The sequence below is a fragment of the Geospiza fortis genome, unplaced genomic scaffold (assembly GCF_000277835.1).
Source record: "Geospiza fortis unplaced genomic scaffold, GeoFor_1.0 scaffold27, whole genome shotgun sequence".
Taxonomy (NCBI): Eukaryota; Metazoa; Chordata; class Aves; order Passeriformes; family Thraupidae; genus Geospiza; species Geospiza fortis.
Window position 1 is genome coordinate 5,511,979 of NW_005054329.1, and position 21,692 is coordinate 5,533,670.

General features: G+C 47.1%; 1 protein-coding gene and 1 long non-coding RNA gene across 3 annotated transcripts; one reads left to right on the forward strand and one right to left on the reverse strand.

Annotated features, from left to right (window-relative positions):
- Positions 1–3,699: 3,699 nt before the first annotated feature.
- Positions 3,700–19,729, forward strand: ZER1 (zyg-11 related cell cycle regulator). Its single transcript, XM_005421308.2, has 15 exons — positions 3,700–3,983; positions 4,789–4,939; positions 5,223–5,632; positions 6,522–6,698; positions 7,799–7,913; positions 8,405–8,551; positions 8,779–8,952; positions 9,533–9,748; positions 10,400–10,441; positions 10,780–10,899; positions 11,343–11,458; positions 11,571–11,759; positions 13,387–13,484; positions 13,814–13,916; positions 14,881–19,729. Exons 1-15 carry the CDS (start codon positions 3,826–3,828, stop codon positions 14,936–14,938), a joined length of 2,274 nt encoding a protein of 757 aa, XP_005421365.1. The 5' UTR covers positions 3,700–3,825; the 3' UTR covers positions 14,939–19,729.
- LOC115947886 lies at positions 14,355–21,680 on the reverse strand. Of its 2 annotated transcripts, none has more exons than XR_004081745.1 (3): positions 21,083–21,680; positions 20,479–20,543; positions 14,355–14,405 (listed from the first exon to the last, which is right to left on the reverse strand). It is a non-coding gene; the product is annotated as an uncharacterized LOC115947886 (long non-coding RNA). The 2 variants fall into 2 exon arrangements; XR_004081744.1 differs by lacking the exon at positions 14,355–14,405 and adding an exon at positions 18,872–18,936.
- Positions 21,681–21,692: the final 12 nt, after the last annotated feature.

Here is a 21,692-nt window from a genome sequence, read left to right on the forward strand (position 1 = left end):
TCCGGCGCTGCACGGCGAGGTGACCTCTGAGTGCCTCGGGGACGAGGGAGGACTCGGGTTCGGGGCCAGCGCTGCCCGCGGCGTTCACAGAGACCATCGCGGGCTGATGGAGCCCCAGCGCCCAGAGAGCCGTAACCAGGGACTCCGGGTAGGGTCCTTGGGCAGGTGACCTATGGAATGAAAATCCGTGATGTAATTTAACTCGGTGAGCTGAACCAGCGCCCAGAGAGCCGTAACCAGGGACTCCGGGTAGGGTCCTTGGGCAGGTGACCTATGGAATGAAAATCCGTGATGTAATTTAACTCGGTGAGCTGAAGGAACATCTTTACTGCAGGCAGGTAAAGATCAACGCATTCCCCGGCGAGTGAGAGCCATCTCATTTAGGATGTCAGTCTGGCTGCCTGACAAGTTTGGGAGTTGCAGGCTTTGCTGGGATAGAGAATAGTTCCATCTTCTCCTACTTCACTTTCCCTAGTGTCAGAAGGGATGGTGTTTCCCCACAGAGGCAGCAATGACCCATCAATTAATGAAATCACAGTGATTTACAGCTGCAAGATGCCAGCTAAAGTGACAGTGCAGTTTCCCTTCAGAGCATAACCTGTGCCAAACTCTGCATTTACATTACATTTGTAATTCTGAAGTCACTGTAATCAGCTCATGTCAGTGCATATTGTTTGCCCTCTCCTTGGATGAGTCCCTGATGCTGGAACAGTCAGCTTTGCCAATCATTTTTGTAGCAACAGCGTAAACGTTGTGTGGTTGGCGTGGAGCCACGGTGAGTCAGGCTTGGCTTGGCTCCGGGCACTGCCTGGAGAGAGGCTGCGAGAGATGATGGGTCTGAAGTCCAAGGGAGAGGATATTGGCAGTGGCAGCCCCAGGAGAGGTCCCCAGCCTCACGTGCCAGTGCAGCAGGGAATGCTGTAACAGTGCAGATGCAGCCTGGAAAGAAGCAATATTTGCAAAGAGCCTGGGGGGTCCTGGATGCTGGGGAGGGGGTAAGTAGAGCTGCTTGTGCTGCTCCTGGTTTTGGGTCCGTGGATAGCAGGAGGGTGCTGTTACTGCACATGTGTGCCCACAGAAAGGGTTTTTGTGTGCCTGCTCCCGAGGCTCTGAGGAATTCAATTCCTTGGTGCACTAAGATGGAAGCAAACCTGTCAGAGAAATAAATTGGAAAAAATACTGGCAGCTGAAGTTCTGGTCACTTTTCAGTTCTTGAATTTTCAGCATTTTTCATGCATCTGTCTTTAACTCTACCAAAACCCACGTGGCACCAGGAAGCTCATTGCTGGAAAAGCACTGGTGGCACTCACTAGGCAGCTTCATCCTGTGTGAAGAACAGTTAGACAAATGTTAATGATTTTTCAGCCTCACCAGTTCTTTTCTTTTTGTCACACGTGGAGGTTATGACTAGAGACAGTATTGATCAGGGCAGCTATTGGCACTTTTACTTCCCCCTCTGCTGCTAAGGTGTCATGTCTTCAGTCTAAGGAGGGAGAGGCCAGCGTGTGTTGTCTCCTGGGAGAAAAGGTCACAGCAGCTGCTCAGATATCCGTAATAAATCAGGAGGTTGAAAGCTTTTCTTTGCTCTTATTTCAGTGGGACAGTTGAACCATTCTTGATATTAAACTTCTGCATGGGATTGTGTTGGTAGATCACGGGGAGCTCAGAAGTTGAAGGGCAGCTGATTTCTTCAGGGCTGAGATCAACCAGCTGCATTGTGCTGGTCTCAGCAGAGAGGGAACAGAGGCTTGTCAGAGCCACAGGAAGGCAGTCCTTGCCCTCTGGTGCTCTGAGCTGCTTGGCCAAGTCCCAAGCACTGGCCTTTTCCAGCTGCACGTGACAATAGGTTGTCAATGGGAATTTGTTTTCGAGTTCTCTGGCCGTCTGTAGTAAACAGTGGAAGAACACTGGCTGCAGGGACCTCCTGTCTGATGGCACAGGGGAACTGGTAGGGACAGCAGAACACGCTTCCCAGCTGGTTCAGATCTTCCTGTTGATCTTGCCTTTCTGGAAAGATTCTCTCCAGCAAGCTTCAGGCAAAATCTGCGAGAGGGACTTGTTCTGGAGGTGAGGCCAATTCATCTCCAAAGCAGACACAGGACAGCTTCCTCCCACCTGCATTCCCTTAGCCAGGACCTCCCAGCCAGGGAGACAATACTGTGCACTCAGTATTGTCAGGCACATTTCAGCCTTGACTTCTCATCTTAGTTAACTCCAAAGGTGAGAACTGTGGATTGTGAAGCTCCTCCTTTATCAAAGTTGAAAACTCTCCATTTTCATTGATTGGACCTCGTGCACCTCAATGGAGCTATTGTGGCACTATTGAGAAGCCTCAGTTTTATGTTCTTGTGACCCCCTGTCAGCACTTAGTGACCAAAAGAGCAAGTTCCACCCTTAACACCATGATTGGAGAGAGTTTAAAGTATAATTTTCATGATTGCTGAAGTTTTGGGGTTTTTTTGCCTCAGCATTACCTTTTAGAGTGATTAAGCTGAGGAATGGGAGTTAAACTCTTCTGTCTTGTACTGATACCACAGAAATGAAGGAAAGAGAGCAGCAGAGGCTTTAGAGGAGCGGAGAGCTGGTGACACACAAGTGTCCTGCTATTTGCAGCTGCAGGATAAAGATCAGAAACAGAATATGGTTCAGGACATTTTGCAACAACTTCTCCAGCAATGGCTTCTCAGCTGTGGTGCAGAGAATACAACTACCTCCACAGCATCAGTGTTCTCAGGGCTAGCGGGGACAGACTTTTGATAAGACATAGGTTTAATATCAAAAATAAACATTTCAATGCAATTTTTTGTATCTGTGGAAATATTTAGAAAATTTTAGGTTTGCTTATAATGGGATTTGATCCTTTGAAAGTGAAATGTCACTGTTGGTCTTCAAGCTAGCTTCTCTGAGAAGTCCCTTGGGGCCCCACTGAGCAAGTCTTGATACCAGAGCAGCCAGATCATTTCAAATCAGAAAACAGGAATAGCTTCCCCCAGTTGTCTGCCTCACCCGTCCTTTATCCTGTTCTAAAAATGAAGAAGGGCAAAAGCACTTTGCCTTTTTCCAGTTTAGTCGCTCTTTGTGACAGATTTGGGGTGGTGAGGGTGAGCTGGATGTAGAGGTGTCCAGCACAGTCACAATCCTTGCCTTTGCACTCAGTGGGATCCCAGACCAGTCTGTCTTTCCCTCTGGCTTCTGATCCACTTCACCCACTAGTTCAAGGATTTGCATGAAGTTTCTGGCTTGGCACTACAGAGAAACACTGACCTTAAAAATGAAACTTGACTTGGAATGTTGGCAAAGAGAATGACAGGCAGGAGATAGGGGCCACAGATCCCACCAGTGCCTTACAAAGGATTATGCTGACAGTAAATGTTCTGCTGGTTTATCCAACCCACCCTGAAGGAAACCAAGCAACATGGCTTCTACCACTTCCCTTTCTGAGGGCCTTTGTCAGCCAGATAACCCTGCAATGAGGAAACATTTTGCTGTGTAGTCTGATTTCCAAACACATCACACAAACTCATTCTCACAGTGTCCCCTTGGAGTGGGAATATCAAAGAATTAAGGGCACACTGCCAGAGGGGTCAAACTGCTGCAGGTCCTTTTGAGGTCAGCCAGTGATGATCTGTAAATACAACATCCTGCTGCTGTGACAGCTTTGTGGGACACTTGCAGTTGTGCCTTTCTCAATGCATCTTTTTCCCCTTCTCTGCTTATAGCTATCCTGATGGCCCCATAAATTCATCCCAGGACTTCATTTGAGGGAAGGATCTCCTGCATCAAACGCTTCCTTCTGCTCTTCCCTTTCCCATAATTTCCCTCAAGATGGCATCTGACAGTCCTGAGTCTCTGATGACCTTGTGCACTGATTACTGCCTTCGCAACCTGGAGGGGACTCTCTGCTACCTCCTGGACAACGAAACGCTGCGGCTCCATCCCGACATCTTCCTGCCAAGCGAGATCTGTGACAAGCTTGTCAATGAGTACGTTTCAGGCCTGGTTTGGGAGGGAGCTGGGAGCTCAGAGAAGGGGAGCATACAGTTCTCCAGTTGATCATATTGGCAAATAAGGGTTTGCACGAACTTCAGAAGGAAGTGTTCCCTTTTGTACTGCTATCGTTCTAATTTCTGTGGTAGTCACCCTTTCTAAGTTAGTCAGAGCTCAATGTGATGCTGTAAAAAGGGAAATGAAAAGAGTAAACCCAGAGTGAAACAGTCACTGCTTCTTCCTAGAATGTCAGTGAGCAGCAAAGAAGCTTTCCCATTTCCTATCACTGAAGCGTTACAACACTCCGTCCAAGCAGAGAAATAAGAGTCCAAAGTGATAACAGATGTTAAGTTTTAAGGCTGCTGCTCCCATAGTTTTATAAAGCAACTTGTTTCCAGGATTTATGTAATTTGGCTGTTACAGTCTCTCTTGGCTGAACTTGTGCTCACAAAGTCTGGCAGAGAATTCTGGCCAGCTAATTTTCTGAAAAATGGTGGGGGGGGAAATCAAATTACTACGTTTAAACAGCTAGGGAAAAATGCCTGGAGTCTGTGCCTGCCAGAATCCAGTTTGCTCACACACACTGAGTCCTGCACAAATCTTTGCCCAAGATTTTCCTAGGGACTCTTGGTTCTGTGCCAGAAGAGATGGGTGAGCTGCTTTGCCCCAAAGGCTGGTCTGGGTGATGCTGGGAGGGGGTGGGTTGGTGTGTGCTCACAACTGTCACACTTCTTTGTCACCAGTGCAGGTTCCAGAGCTGTGGCTGAGCCTGTGCTGTGCTAACACCATTGCCCCACACAGGTACGTGGAGCTGGTGAAGACAGACAGCATCTTTGAACCCCATGAAAGCTTCTTCACCCTCTTCTCAGACCCAAGGAGCACCAGGCTAGCTCGGATCCACCTGCGGGAGCACATTGTGCAGGACCAGGACCTGGAGGCCATCAGGAAGCAGGTGGGGCTGCACAGCTGCCACATCACATGGCAGCATTGCTGCACAGGCTGGATTTCCAGACACCCAGAGGTTCCCAAGGCTCCATCCTTTGCCGTCCAAGTCTTCTTTGGACTAACCTCAGCTTCTCCCTTCTCACCTCCCAAAGCCAGTGTTGGGAATGGCATAGGACACTGGTCAAATTGGGTGATGCATGGTTTCAGGCTGTCCCACTGGGAGATGTGGAGCAAACAGGGTGGGCACTTTATCTGTGAAATATCTCTAACCTTGAATTCCCTTTTTTCAGGATCTGATTGAGCTCTACCTGACTAACTGTGAGAAGCTGACAGCCAAGAGCCTGCAAACCTTGGTGAGCTTCAGCCACACACTGATCTCCCTGAGCCTCTTTGGCTGCAGCAATATCTTCTATGAGGAAGAGAACCCCGGGGGCTGTGAGGATGACTGCCTGGTGAACCCCACTCGCCAGGTCTTGGTCAAGGACTTCACTTTTGAGGGCTTCAGCCGCCTGCGCATCCTGAACCTGGGCCGGCTGATCGAGGGGGTGAACGTGGAGACACTGCTGCGGCCCCTGGCCTCCCTCGCAGCTCTCGACCTTTCTGGGATCCAGCTCAATGATGTGGCATTTTCCTTAGTGCTTTACAACATGGACCTTTCAGAGGAGCACATCCAAGTGATTGCACAGCTTCGCAAGCTCAGGTCAGCAGATCTGTTCTTCCTTCTTTATTCTTCTCAGGTCTTTCAGGAATGGTCTTCTTGCCTGCTGTCAGAGAGGCACTCACTGCTGGGTTCAGCTTATAAACCTTCCTGTGAACAGACTCACTGATTGTACTCATCACTGTACATATCTGACATGTGTAAAGCCAGCCTGAATTTTGCTGGTAAGAAGACACCACTTAGCAGAAACTTCCCATCGGAAAAACAAAAAAACAACTTATATGTGACCCCATCACCCCCACTTGGTGTGCAAGAGGTAAAAGACACCTTTCTGAGTGGGATGTTTGCTCCAGTCTTCAGTACGAGCCGGCAAAATCTCTCTGTCCTGTAAGGAACCCCACCTGCACAAAATGCTGGTCAGTTTGTCTCACCACCCCCTTAGCAGCAAGATTTCCTCAAAGGTTAAGCATTTAAATACCTGAAAGAAATCAGGATAATGTAATAGCCTGGGGTGGAAAAATTATAAGATGGGGGAAGCAGACAAAAACCTGTGCAACTTAATTTGTGGGATGAGACAAGATATGTTTCTGGGGATGCACAGATCTTCTGGTGCATCTAAATCTCCAGGTAGAAATGCTCAGGTGGCTGCTGTGATGGAGGTTGGAAAAGGCAGTTTCTGAGCCTGGAGCAATTTCCTTTGTGATGTGTGGCTAGATGATTCACTGTGGTCCATTCCAAGTAGCCCTCTACCAAATACCTATGTGCTTTGGTTAGACACAGGGCCAGCTGCTGCTGCCAGAACCTACAGAACCACATTCCTGTATCTTGGGAAGGAAATAATGATAAATAATAATCACAATTGGCTCTGGTAGGGAGGCAGAAGCCCCAGCTAATGCTTCCCAGGCTGTGAGATTCTCTCTATCACTTGCAGGCACCTGGATATCTCCCGAGACCATCTGTCCAGTTACTACAAGTTCAAGCTGACCCGGCGGGTTCTAAACTTGTTTGTGGAGAACCTGGTGAACCTCACTTCACTCGACATCTCAGGGCACACCATGCTGGAGAACTGCACTATCCCCAGCATGGAGGAGAAGATGGGCCAGACAAGGTAAGGGAACAGCAGTTCCTGAGGCCTGCTTGGATGGATAGATCAGTCAAAAATGAATTAAGAACAGTTGCCTCTTCTGAGTTCTCAAATTCTGTAGGTCTAATCAGTACTAAAAAGCAGGATACAACTCTTGCCAGGTTCCCCTGACAGTAGAGACTGGTGTGAGAATCAGCTGTGATTGCTGTGTGCAACACATGTAAGGACTTGTAAGAGTAATAAAGAATTCATCCCATCTGCCTGCCATGCATATCTGAAGTATTTCAGTTCTTTTCCCCACACACATTCTCCCAGGGATCTTCTGCTGGATTTTTTTCTGAAAACACTCCAAAGCCCTTTACACATTTCCTACACAGAATACTCTTACTCTTGTGGAAATCCAGGCTCTTCTGACAGAACATTTATACACTGAGTCAATATACATCAGCACTCATAGGAGGGCTGTGTGTTTTAGGACCTTGGATTCTAAAGGCCCGTTTCAGATTTGACCTGAATACTGGGCAGATCAACCCTTGGAAACCCTGGTGCCCCTCAGCAGAGGCATACCTAGAGCTCTGGTTTTCCACATCAGCCAAGAGCTCTGCCCTTCTATTAAGCACTTGCTGAACAGAATCAAAAAAGTGAGACAGTACTGGCTCCTTTTCAGCAGAGCTGGTGAAAATGCACTGGCCCTTGGTCAATAAGGAACATGGCAGCCAAAACAGTGTTCTTGCATGCTCACAGAAGCAGACTTAGCATGTCTATCACATTACAAATACATTGGATGAATGAAATCCACAGCCTTTTAAGAGGAAATTTTCACCCCAACTAATGAATTTCCAGGACAGATTTTACCTGGGAAATCTGCATCCTGTCTGCAGTAATTCTTACTGCTGGTTCAGTATGAACATCCATTCAGCATGTTCACCTTTCACTCAGGATCACCTTTCACTCAGGATGAGTATTTAGAGTTACGTTCATAAGCATCTGCCTCGTATAAAATGAAGTGTAGCTTTGAAGCAGTACAGTCAGAGTAAATGGAGGGCTGGCAGCCATCTCTGTGGCAGGAGACACCTGAAGAAACATGGTACCAACATGAGCAATCTGTTGTGTTTTCACCCCAGCATTGAGCCAGCAAAGAGCAGCATTGCTCCCTTCCGGGGTCTGAAACGACCGCTGCAGTTCTTGGGCCTCTTTGAAACATCCCTCTGCCGCCTGACCCATATCCCAGCCTACAAGGTAAGGAGGCTGCAGGAATATTGGCAGTAGGAACTTGTTAGAAGTTGAAAGAACATGAGAACCCTAGCTGCCAGTAGGGTGGAGTTCTGTGGGTCTTAGGTGTGACAGCTGAGCTCTGACCTTTCAATAACTACTTCATAATGCAAAAAAACTGCCAGAAAGCAAGACCTGTACCCCACATAGTTTTTTTAAGGATTGAAAAACATTGGAGAAAAGCATGGAGAAATCATCCTTCCTGGAGGATGTCTATGACTACAGAAAAGGATTTAAGACAGTAGGAGTCCTACTTTTGAATAGCATCCTCCTGTCCCAAAGGTGCCCTTTCTCATCCCTCTGGACTGAAAAGTGACTCAACCTCTGTCTCATCCTGGGCTGAATCTACTCTCAGGGCAGAGGGGAGGTACACCCTTTGACCTTTCAGAGTTTCCTTCTTGTGTTGGTTTTCCTCCTTCACAATTTCTTCCCTGACTCTTCTTGCTCTTCCATGCCAGGTGAGTGGAGACAAGAACGAAGAGCAAGTCCTGAATGCCATCGAGGCTTACACCGAGCACCGGCCAGAAATCACCTCCCGGGCCATCAACCTGCTTTTCGACATTGCCCGCATCGAGCGCTGCAGCCAGCTGCTGAGAGCCCTCCAGGTAAGCCTTGGCCTCACCCTGCCAAAGGGAATTTTGCATTCCCAGTCTTTTTTTCCACCCAGGCCATTCCAGAGGAAGTTCCAGTAGCGCAGTGGAACTGGGTACCTTCATTTCCTAAGCGTGTTCCTGCAATGCCTGGGTCACGCTTTCCTTGCGGGCTTCTAACAATCACTCCAAGAATCAGCAGCAAGTCTGTGGCACTGAGGCTCTGCGTTGCTTCTCTGCAGCTGGTGATCACAGCCCTCAAGTGCCACAAGGATGACAAAAACATCCAGGTGACGGGCAGCGCTGCACTGTTCTACCTGACCAACTCCGAGTACCGCATGGAGCAGAGCGTGAAGCTGCGGCGCCAGGTCATCCAGGTGGTGCTCAATGGCATGGAGTCCTACCAGGAGGTCACAGTAAGAGCACCCCAGGCACCTTTGGTTCCCACAGTCCTCTCTCCCTATATCAATTCTTCAGCCTGGTGTCAGCATTTGGGTTTCCTCTGCCTGCAGGGAGTTAAACAAGGCAGAGAAGTTACTGCCTGCCCAGGTCTGCTCCTGGTCTCCGCTCAGCGGTGGGGATTACGTGCAGTGTGCTCCTTTTTATACATGAACAGTGGTCAAAGCATGTGTGTGACACACAGATACCCAGCACTGACTGTGGGGTGAAATTGTTGTGGGTAAAGGGCATGTTGAGTCAACAGAAAGAAACATCTCAAGTCTCTGTGCTGGAAGTCAGCTGTGTAGAGAGCCAATAGGCAGTGAGGAACTGGCTTGGAAAGCAATAGGCCCTGAATAATTGGGTGGTCTTGTGAGACTGGAGTGGCAGTCATGGAGCATGGCTAAAGCACAGCACGAGATCAGAGGGTAACAGAAATCTCAGCAGTTGTAGTCAGGCAAGAAGATGCTTTCAGTACCAAGCAGCAAGGAAACATGAGATGGTGGGGTCTGTGCTTTTGTAGCCACTTGGCCCAGTGTTTACTTCCTTTTGCCCCAGGTGCAGCGGAACTGCTGCCTGACACTGTGTAACTTCAGCATTCCCGAGGAGCTGGAGTTCCAGTACCGCCGAGTGAACGAGCTGCTGCTCAACATTCTCAACCAGAGCCGGCAGGACGAGTCCATCCAGCGCATCGCTGTGCACCTCTGCAACGCCCTGGTCTGCCAGGTGGACAACGACCACAAAGAAGCTGTGGGCAAGATGGGGTTTGTCATGGTTGGTATGGTCCCAAGGTGTCTACTTATCCCTAACCCAGGCCAGGACAATTCCCTTACAGCTGCCCATCAAATGCCTCCAGCCATGATCCATCCTCACAATATCACAGAAGGGAACCAGTGTCCCAGCAATGCTGACCTCTCCTGGAACCCACCCCTTTATCTGCTTAGAAGCACTGGAGGTTATGATCTCAGAGACAGGCTGGTGTGAGGGCAGGAAGGCACTGTAACCTAACACCTGACCTCACCACATTATTATTTCTAGATCTGGGACCACCTTGTGACTGTCTCCTTCTGCTTCTCCCCAAGTTTGCATCAATTTCCCAACTCAACCCCTATCCCCCACTTTTTCCAAGAACTGCAAAGGCTGTTGCTTTGGTGCAGTTATGGCACATCCCAGACCTTGTCGTACAGCTCAAAACTGACTCACCTGCAAACTCAACAGCTCAGGGACTGTGGCATATTTCAGCTCTGTGAATACTTACAGCTTGGAACTTGACCCAATCCCACTGGTTTAGATAAAGATATATCAAGTAGGTTCTCTGCAAATGATGAAAATTGGCCATAACTGCTGTGATACTGCAGGACTGGTTAAGTTTTAGGTCCGTGATTTTTGAACTGTTTCTCACTCTTCCCCTTTCTTTCCCCACAGACAATGCTAAAGTTGATTCAGAAGAAGTTGGCTGATAAAACAGTGAGTGTTTCTCAAAGAAAAACATATACATAGAGTATTTTCTCTTCAGTTCGACTTAGGCATGGAAATCAGCCCAGACTGCCAGCTCAGCTTCTCTAACAAACATAAGACATCTCAGCTGATGCTGCAGAATTTCTCGTTCCAGGGTGAGGGCAGGGGAATGTGACAGGGAGGAAAAAATATTAAACAAAAAACCCACTTACTGACAAGTTGAAAGTGAACAACAAGGTTTTCTTACCTCTGAAGTCATCTAGGGTGATGCCAGAGAGGAAGCAGGTGATTGGTTTGCACCAGGCTCCTGCATTAGCAAAGCTCTGATTCTGTCCTTTTCCCTGTAGTGTGATCAGGTGATGGAATTCTCCTGGAGTGCCCTCTGGAACATCACTGATGAGACCCCAGATAACTGTGAGATGTTCCTTAACTACAGTGGCATGAAACTGTTCTTGGAGTGCTTGAAAGTAAGTGTCTGATTGTCTCTGGAGAGATGCTGACAGGAGCAGTGGAGATGCAGGTGCCTGGGCAAGATCCCTGGCTCTGCTCCTCTCCAAGCATTACTTCCTACACTTCACAAACAAGAAAGAAAAAGCTTGTGTAAGTTCTTCTTTCTCACATCATTCCATCCAGCCAGTAGAACAGAGAAACTGATAGTGAACACATCTTCCCCTTTGCCCATCTTTGCTCAGCCTCCTCAAGCAGAGCAGCAGTGAACAGTGGGCCTGGTTTTGATCCTCCCTTTTCACACATACCTTCAGCACCATTTGGCACCTGCCAAGGGGCCATTGCTGACTACCCAAAAATATTGAGCTTTTCTAGATGTGCTGTACAGCCTTTTCCCAGGGTTGCTTGTTCTCAGCATCACCAGAGTCCTACCTGTGTATAATCCTGTTCCTTGCCTGGCCAGGAGTTCCCAGAGAAACAGGAGCTGCACCGTAACATGTTGGGCCTCCTGGGCAACGTGGCAGAAGTGAAGGAGCTCCGCCCACAGCTCATGACCTCCCAGTTCATCAGTGTGTTCAGGTGAGTGCCTGGCTGGTGACCAGCTGGGCTCTGATCTCTTCTCCTGAATCACCTGGAGACTTGTGAATCTTTACTGCATCAGCAGCTCTAAGTGACTCTTTTCTGTTGGCAGCAACCTGCTGGAGAGCAAAGCTGATGGGATTGAGGTGTCATATAATGCCTGTGGAGTGCTCTCCCATATCATGTTTGATGGTTTAGAGGCCTGGGCGATCAGTGAGCCTCACAGAGAAGAGGTTGTGAAGAGAATGTGGGCAGCCATCCAGAGCTGGGATATCAACTCCAGGAGAAATATCAATTACAGGTGAGAAATGGAAAAGATTGGCCCACTCACAAGGGAGCCAGAATTGTCACAGGAAGGAAACACCAACAGAGAGAAAGGAAGAGAGAGAGCCTAGCAGGGAGGCTTGTTCAGAGTGAAGGAGAAACATCTTCAGGGACATATTTAGCGAGGGTTTTACATCTTCCTTTGAAACATGTTAAATAAAATGCTGAAACTAGACACCTTACCTGGCAATTCCTATGGGAGAAGTTTGGCAGCCCAGCAGAATTTCTCCTGCAAGTTTCTGCTGAAATTGAGTAGTGTCCTGGTTTAGAGCAAATTTGGGAGAGAGTCCCCAAAGGAGCTCTGGTAGGAAAGTAAATTCAATTGGCTCCTTTCCCCCAACTGGTCCAGGAGAAAATACCTCCTTGGAGAAAAGTGGAAAAAACCTGTTTATTAAACAATAGAACCTAAACAATATTAAACAATAAAACCCCTTGCCGCTCTAAAAGAGATGACAAACTGAGAAACCCCCCATCCCCGGGTTGCAGCATGGCTCACTCAGTCTCGGATCAGTCCCTCTGGTGCTGGAATTGTCGCAGGCCAGGCCCGGCCCGGTGGCCACAGGTGTGAGCTGCCGGTGCTCCCCTGGGTGTTCAGTCCAGAGCAGGTTCCAAGGGGTCCAAAGAAAAAGGAAAAAAAACACAGTCCAGGGAACTTCTTTGCCTCAGCCAGCTAAAACTAACTAAAAGCAAAGGAGAGCCCTGTCCTGCTGTCTGTTCATCCACAGACAACACAGTCCAGGAGAGGAATGTGTAGGGGTGATAGCAGTGTCTGAAAAAAACTGTGTGCTTCTTCCCTCCCCTCTCCACTCTCTGCAACAAGTCTTAAAGGTGCAAAACTTATTATTCAGCATAAACAAATGAGACGATTTGGGGATAAAAGCATCATATAGTCAACCCAGGACAAGTAGTCCAGGAAAACCATAGTCTGTCTGGGACTGCCTAAGCATTTTCCTCTGATACTGCTGTCCTTTGCAATCTGTCCTTTTAAGTCTGTTTGCTTCCCAAAACCACATGCTTTCACTCTTCTCTGGGGCATATTTAGACAGAGGTACCAGAAATCCCTTCAAAGGTTAATACAACTGCTGGAATCCTCTAAACCCCTTCCTGTAAGAGGTTATCAAGTACTCAGAATTCCCTTAGTGCTTGGCAGGGATCCAGAACTGGCATTCCAGTGCCTGTTTACAGTATAGACAGTAAAGTATCATTGTCAGAAGAAACAGAGGAACCCTTGCACATGTGCAGCCAGCTTTGCCTGGGTATATTTTGGCTTTGTCTCTCCTCAAACTGATCAGTGCTGCTGGATTTCAACTCTTGTGAGGAAATGCCTAATGGAGATGGAAATCAGTACCTGGGCTCAGTTGCCTTCATTGCAGCTATTTCTCTGAGCAGTGTGTCTGTGCTGAAGTGGTGGAGCCTGTAATCCTGCCAGCACTGCCCTGGGACACTGACTTAGCCTTGGTGCCAGAATCTTTGAAATGCCAATGGATTTACTGCTGTGGTATCTATGAGCAGATCCCTTGCTGTATTGTATTGCTGTGAGTGGCAGAGGTGTTGAAAGAAGCAGCTCTTGGATTTTTAACAACTTCTGTAATATTTCTGTGCAGGTCATTTGAACCAATCCTTCGACTTCTTCCACAAGGGATCTCCCCAGTCAGCCAGCACTGGGCCACCTGGGCACTCTATAACCTGGTCTCTGTCTACCGTAAGTTCTCTTTTTGAAATCATATTCCCTGCGCTGTAGAAGTTGAGGGGGTGAACCTGAGGCTGTCAGCAGAAAAGGTCTTGCAAGATAACTGTAGAAGTTGAGGGGGTGAACCTGTCAGCAGAAAAGGTCTTGCAAGATAAACTATGTAGGTAGAGAAAATTTTTGAATGATGCAGGAATGTCCAGGCAGCACAACCAAATAAAGCTAATTAGACTTGGTGTGTAGGAAATTCCTTCACTCTTTTGATCCTTCTCCTTCCCCTCCTGCCACCCTTTGTACACTGATGTGAGGGTTCACAAGGACCTGATTTATTCTTTTCTCTGCAGCTGACAAGTACTGCCCACTGCTGATCAAAGAAGGTGGGATTCCTCTCCTGAAGGACATGATTAAAATGGCCTCAGCACGACAAGAGACCAAGGAAATGGCCCGGTAGGACACCAGTGCACATTGCAAACTCTCAATTTAGCCTTAGTTTAGTTTTTAATTCTTCCACTAAAGTGAGGCTACCAAAGCAAGGCCTGTAGTGATGTGTACGAGAGGTATGAATTGAAGAGAGGAGAAGCAGAGGAAAAAGAGGATGAAAACAATACTAGAGATGTTTATAGGTGGGCAGTGCACAGAGATCATTACCAGGCAGCTGGGTTGTAGATTGGCTTGTTGAGCAAGGGAGCCACATGGCTATTTGCAGTTCTTAGGCCAGTAGTCTCCAGTTATCACTTTTCCCTCTACTTGGGTAGGCTGCCTGCCTTCAGAATCATACTGGCCTGTCACTGAACTGCCAACTGCACAGTTACAATGAGAGCATTTTGCAGAAGGTAGAGTCCATCACCCTTGCGATGCCACCTTTCTTTGGAGTCATCCTTTGAGGGTTGTAAGAGCCAGCTGATCATTGGCAAAGTGAGAGCTGTAATTTCATACCTGCAGGATGAATAGAAGAGAGAGGTAGAGATGTGGGAATACATACCTGGTGAGTGGGCAGCAGGTATTCCCACAGCTGAGGGTTCCTAAATTCTGGAGGGCACTGGAGCCTGCAGAAGACAGTCACAGTTACACACAGTGTGTGGGATGGGACAGGTGACAGCACAGTGAAGGACAAACATTTGTATTAATGTAATCCTGGTGGGATTTAAAGGCATCTGAGGTTTTGGGTGTGGGGGTAATGAATGAATGGTCACAACTGGATCTGGATATGCACTACCATAACTTGACATTCCAAACTGGGAGCTGCTTTTGTGGAGTTTGCTGGTTTTGACACAGTTTGTGTCTCAGATACAAACAGGACACTGTTAACACAGAAATCAACTCTGGGACAGTTCTTACCTTACTGTCCCACAGCTGAGGTGCATTTAGCTTTTAACTAAACCCTCTCTCCTTGTCCTTGTTTTATCCATAGGAAAGTTATAGAGCACTGCAGTAACTTTAAGGAGGAGAACATGGACACGTCCAGATAGAGGCAATCACCCAATGCCTCTTGCCAGCACTGTATCCAGCTTCTCTCTAACTCACTGTACATAGGGAGGACTCTTTCTTACCAACTCGCCCGTTGGAAGGAAACTTTATGTGTGTGTGTGAGACCCTCAGTAGATGAAGGTGAATAGGGGAGGGGGGAGGGACTTTTTGCACAACAAAATGCTTTCCTTAACTTAGTGGACTTTTTTGTTATGAAGTTTCAGGTTGAAGTTCTGTGTGTATGATTTCTGTATAAAAAGAAAACAAAAAACAAAGACAATTACATTATGTATCTTTTAACCATTTATTTTAGACCACACAGAGAGCCTCAAATGACCATGAGCTTGAAGACCTAGTTGTGTGATCACTAGTGTGACGTTTATTTCCCACTTTTTAGAAAATTCCCTTTTGCTGTACTGCATGAGGTCCTGTGATGTCTGCAAGAACACCAGTCCTGAATCAGCATTGGCTGCTCAGTGGGGCAGGGATGAGTTATTTATTTGATTAGAGAGGTTGGGGGACACAATACCAGAGAGATAAACCAAAAGAACTTTTTAAAAAAGAAGTTTTAGTGAGACTTAGAAATGGAGAAACTAGAGAAGACCTTTCAAGCTAATTCACTCCCTTAAGGGCTTTTTAATAGAAGACTCACATTAATGGAAGCATTGCTAATTCTATGTGGGTCATTTGGAAGTAAGACTTCCCCAATAAAGTCAAGAGGTCTGTTTTGTCCCCATTGGCAGTACAGTGGGATCTGCCAGCCCACCCAGCCTCAGAAGGTCAGGGATGATCAGTAGAACCAGTTATACCTTCTTGGCTCAAAGGGAGCCTGTGCAACAAGGCACAAGGTTTGTTCACAAAGGGCTACACATCTTCATTCCAGTCCTTCACCACCTTTTTCAGTAGTGTTCTGTTTTGTAGGGAAGGGCTACAAAGACAGAGTATTTCCCTCTGCATACTATACTCTGCTAGGCCCTGGTCCTGAGCAGCTGTACCCCCTCATGCAAGTCCCAGGAGGAGACTGGAGCTGTTCTGCCCTTCCTTAGTCTGTCATCACAAGCTGTGCTCAGTAGCATCATAATCTCCCTCCCCAGGAAGCTCACTGCAGCACAACTGCTGGAATTGGAGGTGGGGAGTCTCCAGGCACCCTCTGAAGGGCAATAGCACCTTTTGTTCCACCCCAGCATCTTCCCCCTATTCTCAGAAGCAGAAGGCCCTATTGCTGTTGACTCCCAGAAGCACTTACCAGTGCAGTCCCAGTCCCATCAGCAGCATTACTCCAGTCTGTGTGACACTGGTGAGAGGAGAGTCCCACTGAGCTGGTCTTCCCCTGTGACACTCCAGACCAATAATGGCTCAGAAGGCCGTGGTTTGCCTCACAGCCAGGCACTCAACAGCACAGTTGTCTATGTCACAGCCCACTGCTCATCACAGTTCTTTGACAAATCTTGCCTTAGAAGGGACTCAGAAAAGATGTTGTGCCTGGTAGAAGGAAGATGAGCCCATGGCCATGCAGGCTGGGACATTTCAGGCCTCAGAGCACAGTAACTCGCTGCTCTCTTCCCTTGTACACTTTGCTCTCAGATTTGAGTCGCTGCTATGAGGCTCTGCTAATGCTCAGAGTTCATATTGTCCTTGTGAGCACGTTAGAGATGGATCCTTGATCCACAAACTGACACTTTAACTGACAGAACACAACTGCCTGGAGAGGTTTACTTTTACTGCCAATACGGTGTTATTCAATGTCTTTTTTTTTTCTTTTTAACCATGCGTCAATTTGTTTTGGTATTGTGAGATCTGTACTTTTTTCTTTTAAGTATTTTTCAAACTTATATATATTTTTGTGTCACTTTTAAATTGTTTTCATAAGATTGCAAAACTTGACAAATTATACTTTTTTGCAGTCATTTGAAATGTATTTTTCTCTTCTTCCTGTTTCCCAAGAATTTGTGTCCCTATGAGCTTATTTCAAGATCTGTTTGCTGTGTAACATTTGCTAATCTTCCTTCTAGATGCAAAACTAAGAGGGGCTGCAAATACAGCCTTGGTTGTTAGGGGAGTCAGGCTTTGCTCTTTAAATCCCCATTTAGAGCTGCTGTCCTTGGGAAGTTGTTTCACATGGCAGTACCACCCACCACATCTATTCCCTTTCCAATGCCCATGTAGTGAAAGCTCCTGTCACTGAAATCTTGAACCAACTGACAAAAAGCACTCAAGATTCTGACCATGTTGGCAAGGTGGGAGAAAAGCAGAAGGGGGCAGATGACAGATGTGAGGTATCAGAAAGCCTTGTCCCCAGAAAGCAGCTGCCACACTGGGGAGACAGTGGAGCTGGGAACTCCCATCTGAGCTGGAGCAGATCCCAGCCTCTCACTGCAATCCAAGCCCAGGAGTTGGGCTCTACTCTGAGACTTTGGCACAACTACATCAAGGCTAATGACAACCAATGGCTTGGTTTTATCTGAGACCTTGAGACCCCAAAAGTTTGGGTTTTCCAAACCAGTGCTTCCACAAGTTGAGCAGTTTCTGGAGTCTCACCTGCTGCATCCCAAACTAACAAGATCCACACTGCATCAAAGCTGTTTCACACTGCAGAGGTAACCTCTGTTCTCACTGCTCACAGACCCTCAGCAAGCTGTACCTCAGCCCAAACCAGGATAAAAAGATTTGAATTTCCCAGCAATAAGGAGATGAATGGAAGCAGGCCAGGCTGACAGAAAAGCTCAGCTTGCTGAAATCTGTCACCATTCCCAGGTGAAAGAGGGAACTCTTAACTGGGCAATCGCAGAAAGCCTCACGTAAGATTTTGAGTCAGGCCACCAGCAAGGTAAATGCCTAAGGCAGCACATGAAAAAGAATAACAGCCCTGTTAGAGTAACATGAGCTTTGCCTATAAGCTTCAGTGTCTTGAAGATTTTGTAAGCTGAAAAATAACATTTTCCCTTCAGTAAGGATCAAAGAGTTAAAAGTATCCTTTGAGCACCAGAGCACAATCCAACAGTTCCAGTAATTGAAAGTCTGAAACCAGTCGGGGCCTCAGTTTCCCTAACTGAAACAACAGGCATAATGCATGACCTGAAAACTGGTTTTGGTGGCAAGGATTTAACTGGTGCCATAGATCCAGAGCTGGGGACAGAACAGGAGTTGCCTGCAGACATCACATCAATGTTCTGCAAAGGAAGGGAGGGCAAAGTGGCAGATTTTTTATGAAGGTTTAATGTAAAAAGGGAAGTTAGATACCCTGAAATGCTTAACTGCTCCAAGGATGCCTCTCAGGCCTTCCAGCTTTGCTGGATCAAAGGAACAAGCCAAGAAACTTCAGCTCCACACAAAATCATACAGCCAGTGACCAACCCTACTCAGAAAACAGAATGGGGTTCTATTTTTGAAATTAAAATCCAGCTGTAGAGAAGTTCACAGCATGTAAGGATATTGCAGAGGGGCTCCTTGTGCTCAGTAGCTGTTGACCCACTCAGACTCTTCGTGTTTTCACTACTACATTTCCTTTAATATTCCAAAGCTTGGCAAGCAGAGCACGAACACAACTCAGTAGCTCCCTGCAGAGACTGTGCCAACAAAGGAACCCTCTACCTGAACTGTGTGTGGTTTCCTTCCTGGCTGGAGGCTGCCCTGTCCTCCAGTGGCCCTTGTCAGTGAGCCAGCAGTGCCAGGTGTCCATGTTCTCTGGAGCAGATAAGAGCAAATTGGTGAACAACTTCCCACCAGTGCTTCCATTTTACAAAATCTGTGGGAGGAATTGCTCATAAGGATTGGCATCTACTTGGATGATGTTTAACACCCAGAAGCACCAGACTTTCTCATCTAGACCAAGCCAAGAAAGTTTAGCACTGATATTTGTGGCAATCAGAACACTGCAGATAATTCATCTGCACCATGGCTGCTGTTTCCCTGCACCTTCCTACTGAAATTATCCTCTTCAGCACTGAATCCTACCCAGCTTGTCACCTTGGCTGGGCTTCTGCTGCTGTCACTCTGGTCTCTGCAAAAGATGAGTGGGAAGAAAAGTCTTGGAGCTGTGAGTCAATTCCCTCCCATTACCTGAAGAAGGCAATTAATTACCAGCAGGGCAAGAGCTAGAGGGCAGTGCAGTCAGGCACTACCCATAGAAAAGACATTTCCTTGAGACTGTTTAGGGAGGAGTCTGCCACAACTCAGGTGTTAGAGGACAGCTTGTGCTGGAAAAAGAGAATTAAAAGTGGGGAAACAGCTGGTCTCCACGACAACCATGTATGTGGATGAAGCACAGAGGGCAATAGTCATCAGGAATAAATGAAAAGCAACATAAGGGCTGAAGGAGAAGAGAGCACTTAAGGAATGAGGGAGATACTCTGCTGAACTGAAACACTTCTCCTTTAGCAGACTGTTTTGATTTCATGTAATTGTCACTGATCCTCTCTGTAACTCTTTCCTTGTTTTAAAAAAAAGTTTTTAAGCTAATTAAATATGTATTTCCTTGTTTTGCAATGAAAATACCCTCAGTTATAATGAGCAAGCATCTCCTTTTACTCTGTCCATGGACCTGCCTGATGCTGAGGCTTGGTTCAAATGTTTGTACCTGGTGAAACTGAGCAAAAAAATCAAAATGCACAACTGTTGCTTCCTTACAATTCTGAATGAATTAACTTTTCTGTTGTATCCGTTGGATACCCGCTGTGTATTAAACCTAGTGCTCAAGAGTGTCTTCTTCCTTTGTTCTATGAATGTGGTTTATTTAGGTACATTATTGGTCCATTGGCTGTCATATATTTAATTAAAAATGAAAGGAACTGCCACGTGTTGATGATGCTGTTCAGTGCCTTTGCCTTTCATCACTCCAAAAGACACAATACTGCTTGTCAACAGAAGAAAGCAGTGGAGGACGAGAGCATTGTTAGGAAATTGTGTGAGAGGAGAAAAAAATCAGGGCAATGTTTGAGTGTCCAGATTGCTCTGAACTCTGTGATCTATCTGCAGTTCACACTCCACAGCCTGGGCTTTGTAAGGGGCAGGATCTGAGCAATTAAGAAAAGCCAATCTGCTTTAAGGCCAGCCTGACTTTCTTCATAAGACCCTGGTCCTGGAAGGGCTCAGTGCCAGTTAATTCAGTGGTCACTGTAAAGGAGCAAGGTGAAAGGATGGGAGGAGCATTTGTATGAAACTGAACTGCTGAAAACATGCTGTGCTGTAAGAGCCCAGAGAGATACCTTAGCTTGCCAGCAGCATGGCTGGGATGCCATAGGGAACCAAGATTCTCCTCAGAAACTTTCTAGTAGAGACTTTCTGTAACTGAGCCTAATTTCAACCAGTCACTGAGGCTGAAACCCTTGAGACAAGAGATAAGCCCTGATCTCTGCAAGACAGGTTTCAAAGCTGAAGGAGAAGATAAAAAGTATAACATGCACACAATTATTTTAATCGCAAAGAGAATGAGAATATATTCCTTAGGACAGATTATTCTAGAACATCAAAATTACTACTCAATTTGCTTTCATTAAGCTTTAAAATTTACACCTCTCTGTGAAGAAGGAAAGACACTACCCACCTTTTTCTGAGCACCAGTACAGCCTGAGGTGTCTGAGGGAAGAGAGCCATAGGCTTTGCATTTACCTAGAATATTAAAAAAAAAAAAAGAAAAAAAAAAGAGTTTGAATGATTGCTGGAAATTTAGTTGACAATTTTTGTTAACATTTCAACCCAGCTGTCTCAGGTAAACCATTTAAGTGACCCACACAACTAGGTGCTTTCCTGGCACCAGCACTGACTCATGAAGAGACTAAAATAATCAATTTGTGGGCAAACAATACCAAGGAATCCACTACCAGGTGCTGGAGGGTAAACTTATAAAGAATATGATATTTCTTTCGAAATTTGTATTGGGAAAGAAGGTAACAAAAGCAGCAAGGTATAGCTATGTTAAAACGGAAAGGAATTAGAAAGCACTGATTTTGGAACTTTTACAGATCTGTGATAACATTCATCTCCCTTAGACACTTAAAGTGTAAATATATATGTGCTATAGTCACCTTGGTGAGTTTTTTTTTATTGTTAGCAAGAGACAAAAATCAAAGGTGCAATTCAAGGTGCATCTCAGGTGCAATTCAATTGCTTTTATGTGTCTGTGTCAGCTGAGAAGAATCTGTACACACCTGCAGCCCTCGGGGGTGTTCAGTGACCCCACCCTGCCAGGAGCCTCTTGACTGCAGCCATCTCAACCAGATCCAATCCCTCCTCGAGTTATGTCAGACGTTCTCCAGGCTCTGTTTTGTAATGGGGTCGTGTGGCTGCTTCCAGCAAAGCACAGCCTCTCCGCGCTTCTTCCCGGGGGCTGGAAACCAACATATGGAATAACCACGTTAGCAAGGGCAGGATTAAGGCAGAGCAGCACCTTGGGCATCACCTTGAGGAGCCTTTGAACGGCACCTGCTGCCCGAACCTTCCCCAGCTCCATGCACCCAGCAGCGCCTCCCCGGTGTAACGGAGGTTCTGAACAGTTTGCCCAGCCCTGCGCCCCAGAGCCCGGGCTGAGGGCGGGAGGACACGCGGGAAGGGCTCAGGGAAAACATTCCTTGAGGAAAAGCCCCGCAGGGCCGGGTCAACAACGCCGGGGCGGTGTGGAGGACGAAAGGAGCCAGGGACCCGGCTCACGGTGTCTGCCGAGTCCGAGCCACCAGAACCCAGGCCCGCTCTGGGAGTGGAACGAGCCCAACAGCCCAGCGGAGCCTCCCCCGCAGGGCTGGGCCGCCCTGGCCCCGCCTC

Coding starts and splice junctions, on each gene's coding strand:
- ZER1 (XM_005421308.2), top strand. CDS start 3,826: ATGGCATCTGACAGTCCTGAGTCTCTGATGACCTTGTGCACTGATTAC. Junction 7,914..8,404: donor CCCATATCCCAGCCTACAAG/GTAAGGAGGCTG, acceptor CTTCCATGCCAG/GTGAGTGGAGACAAGAACGA. Junction 8,552..8,778: donor AGCTGCTGAGAGCCCTCCAG/GTAAGCCTTGGC, acceptor GCTTCTCTGCAG/CTGGTGATCACAGCCCTCAA.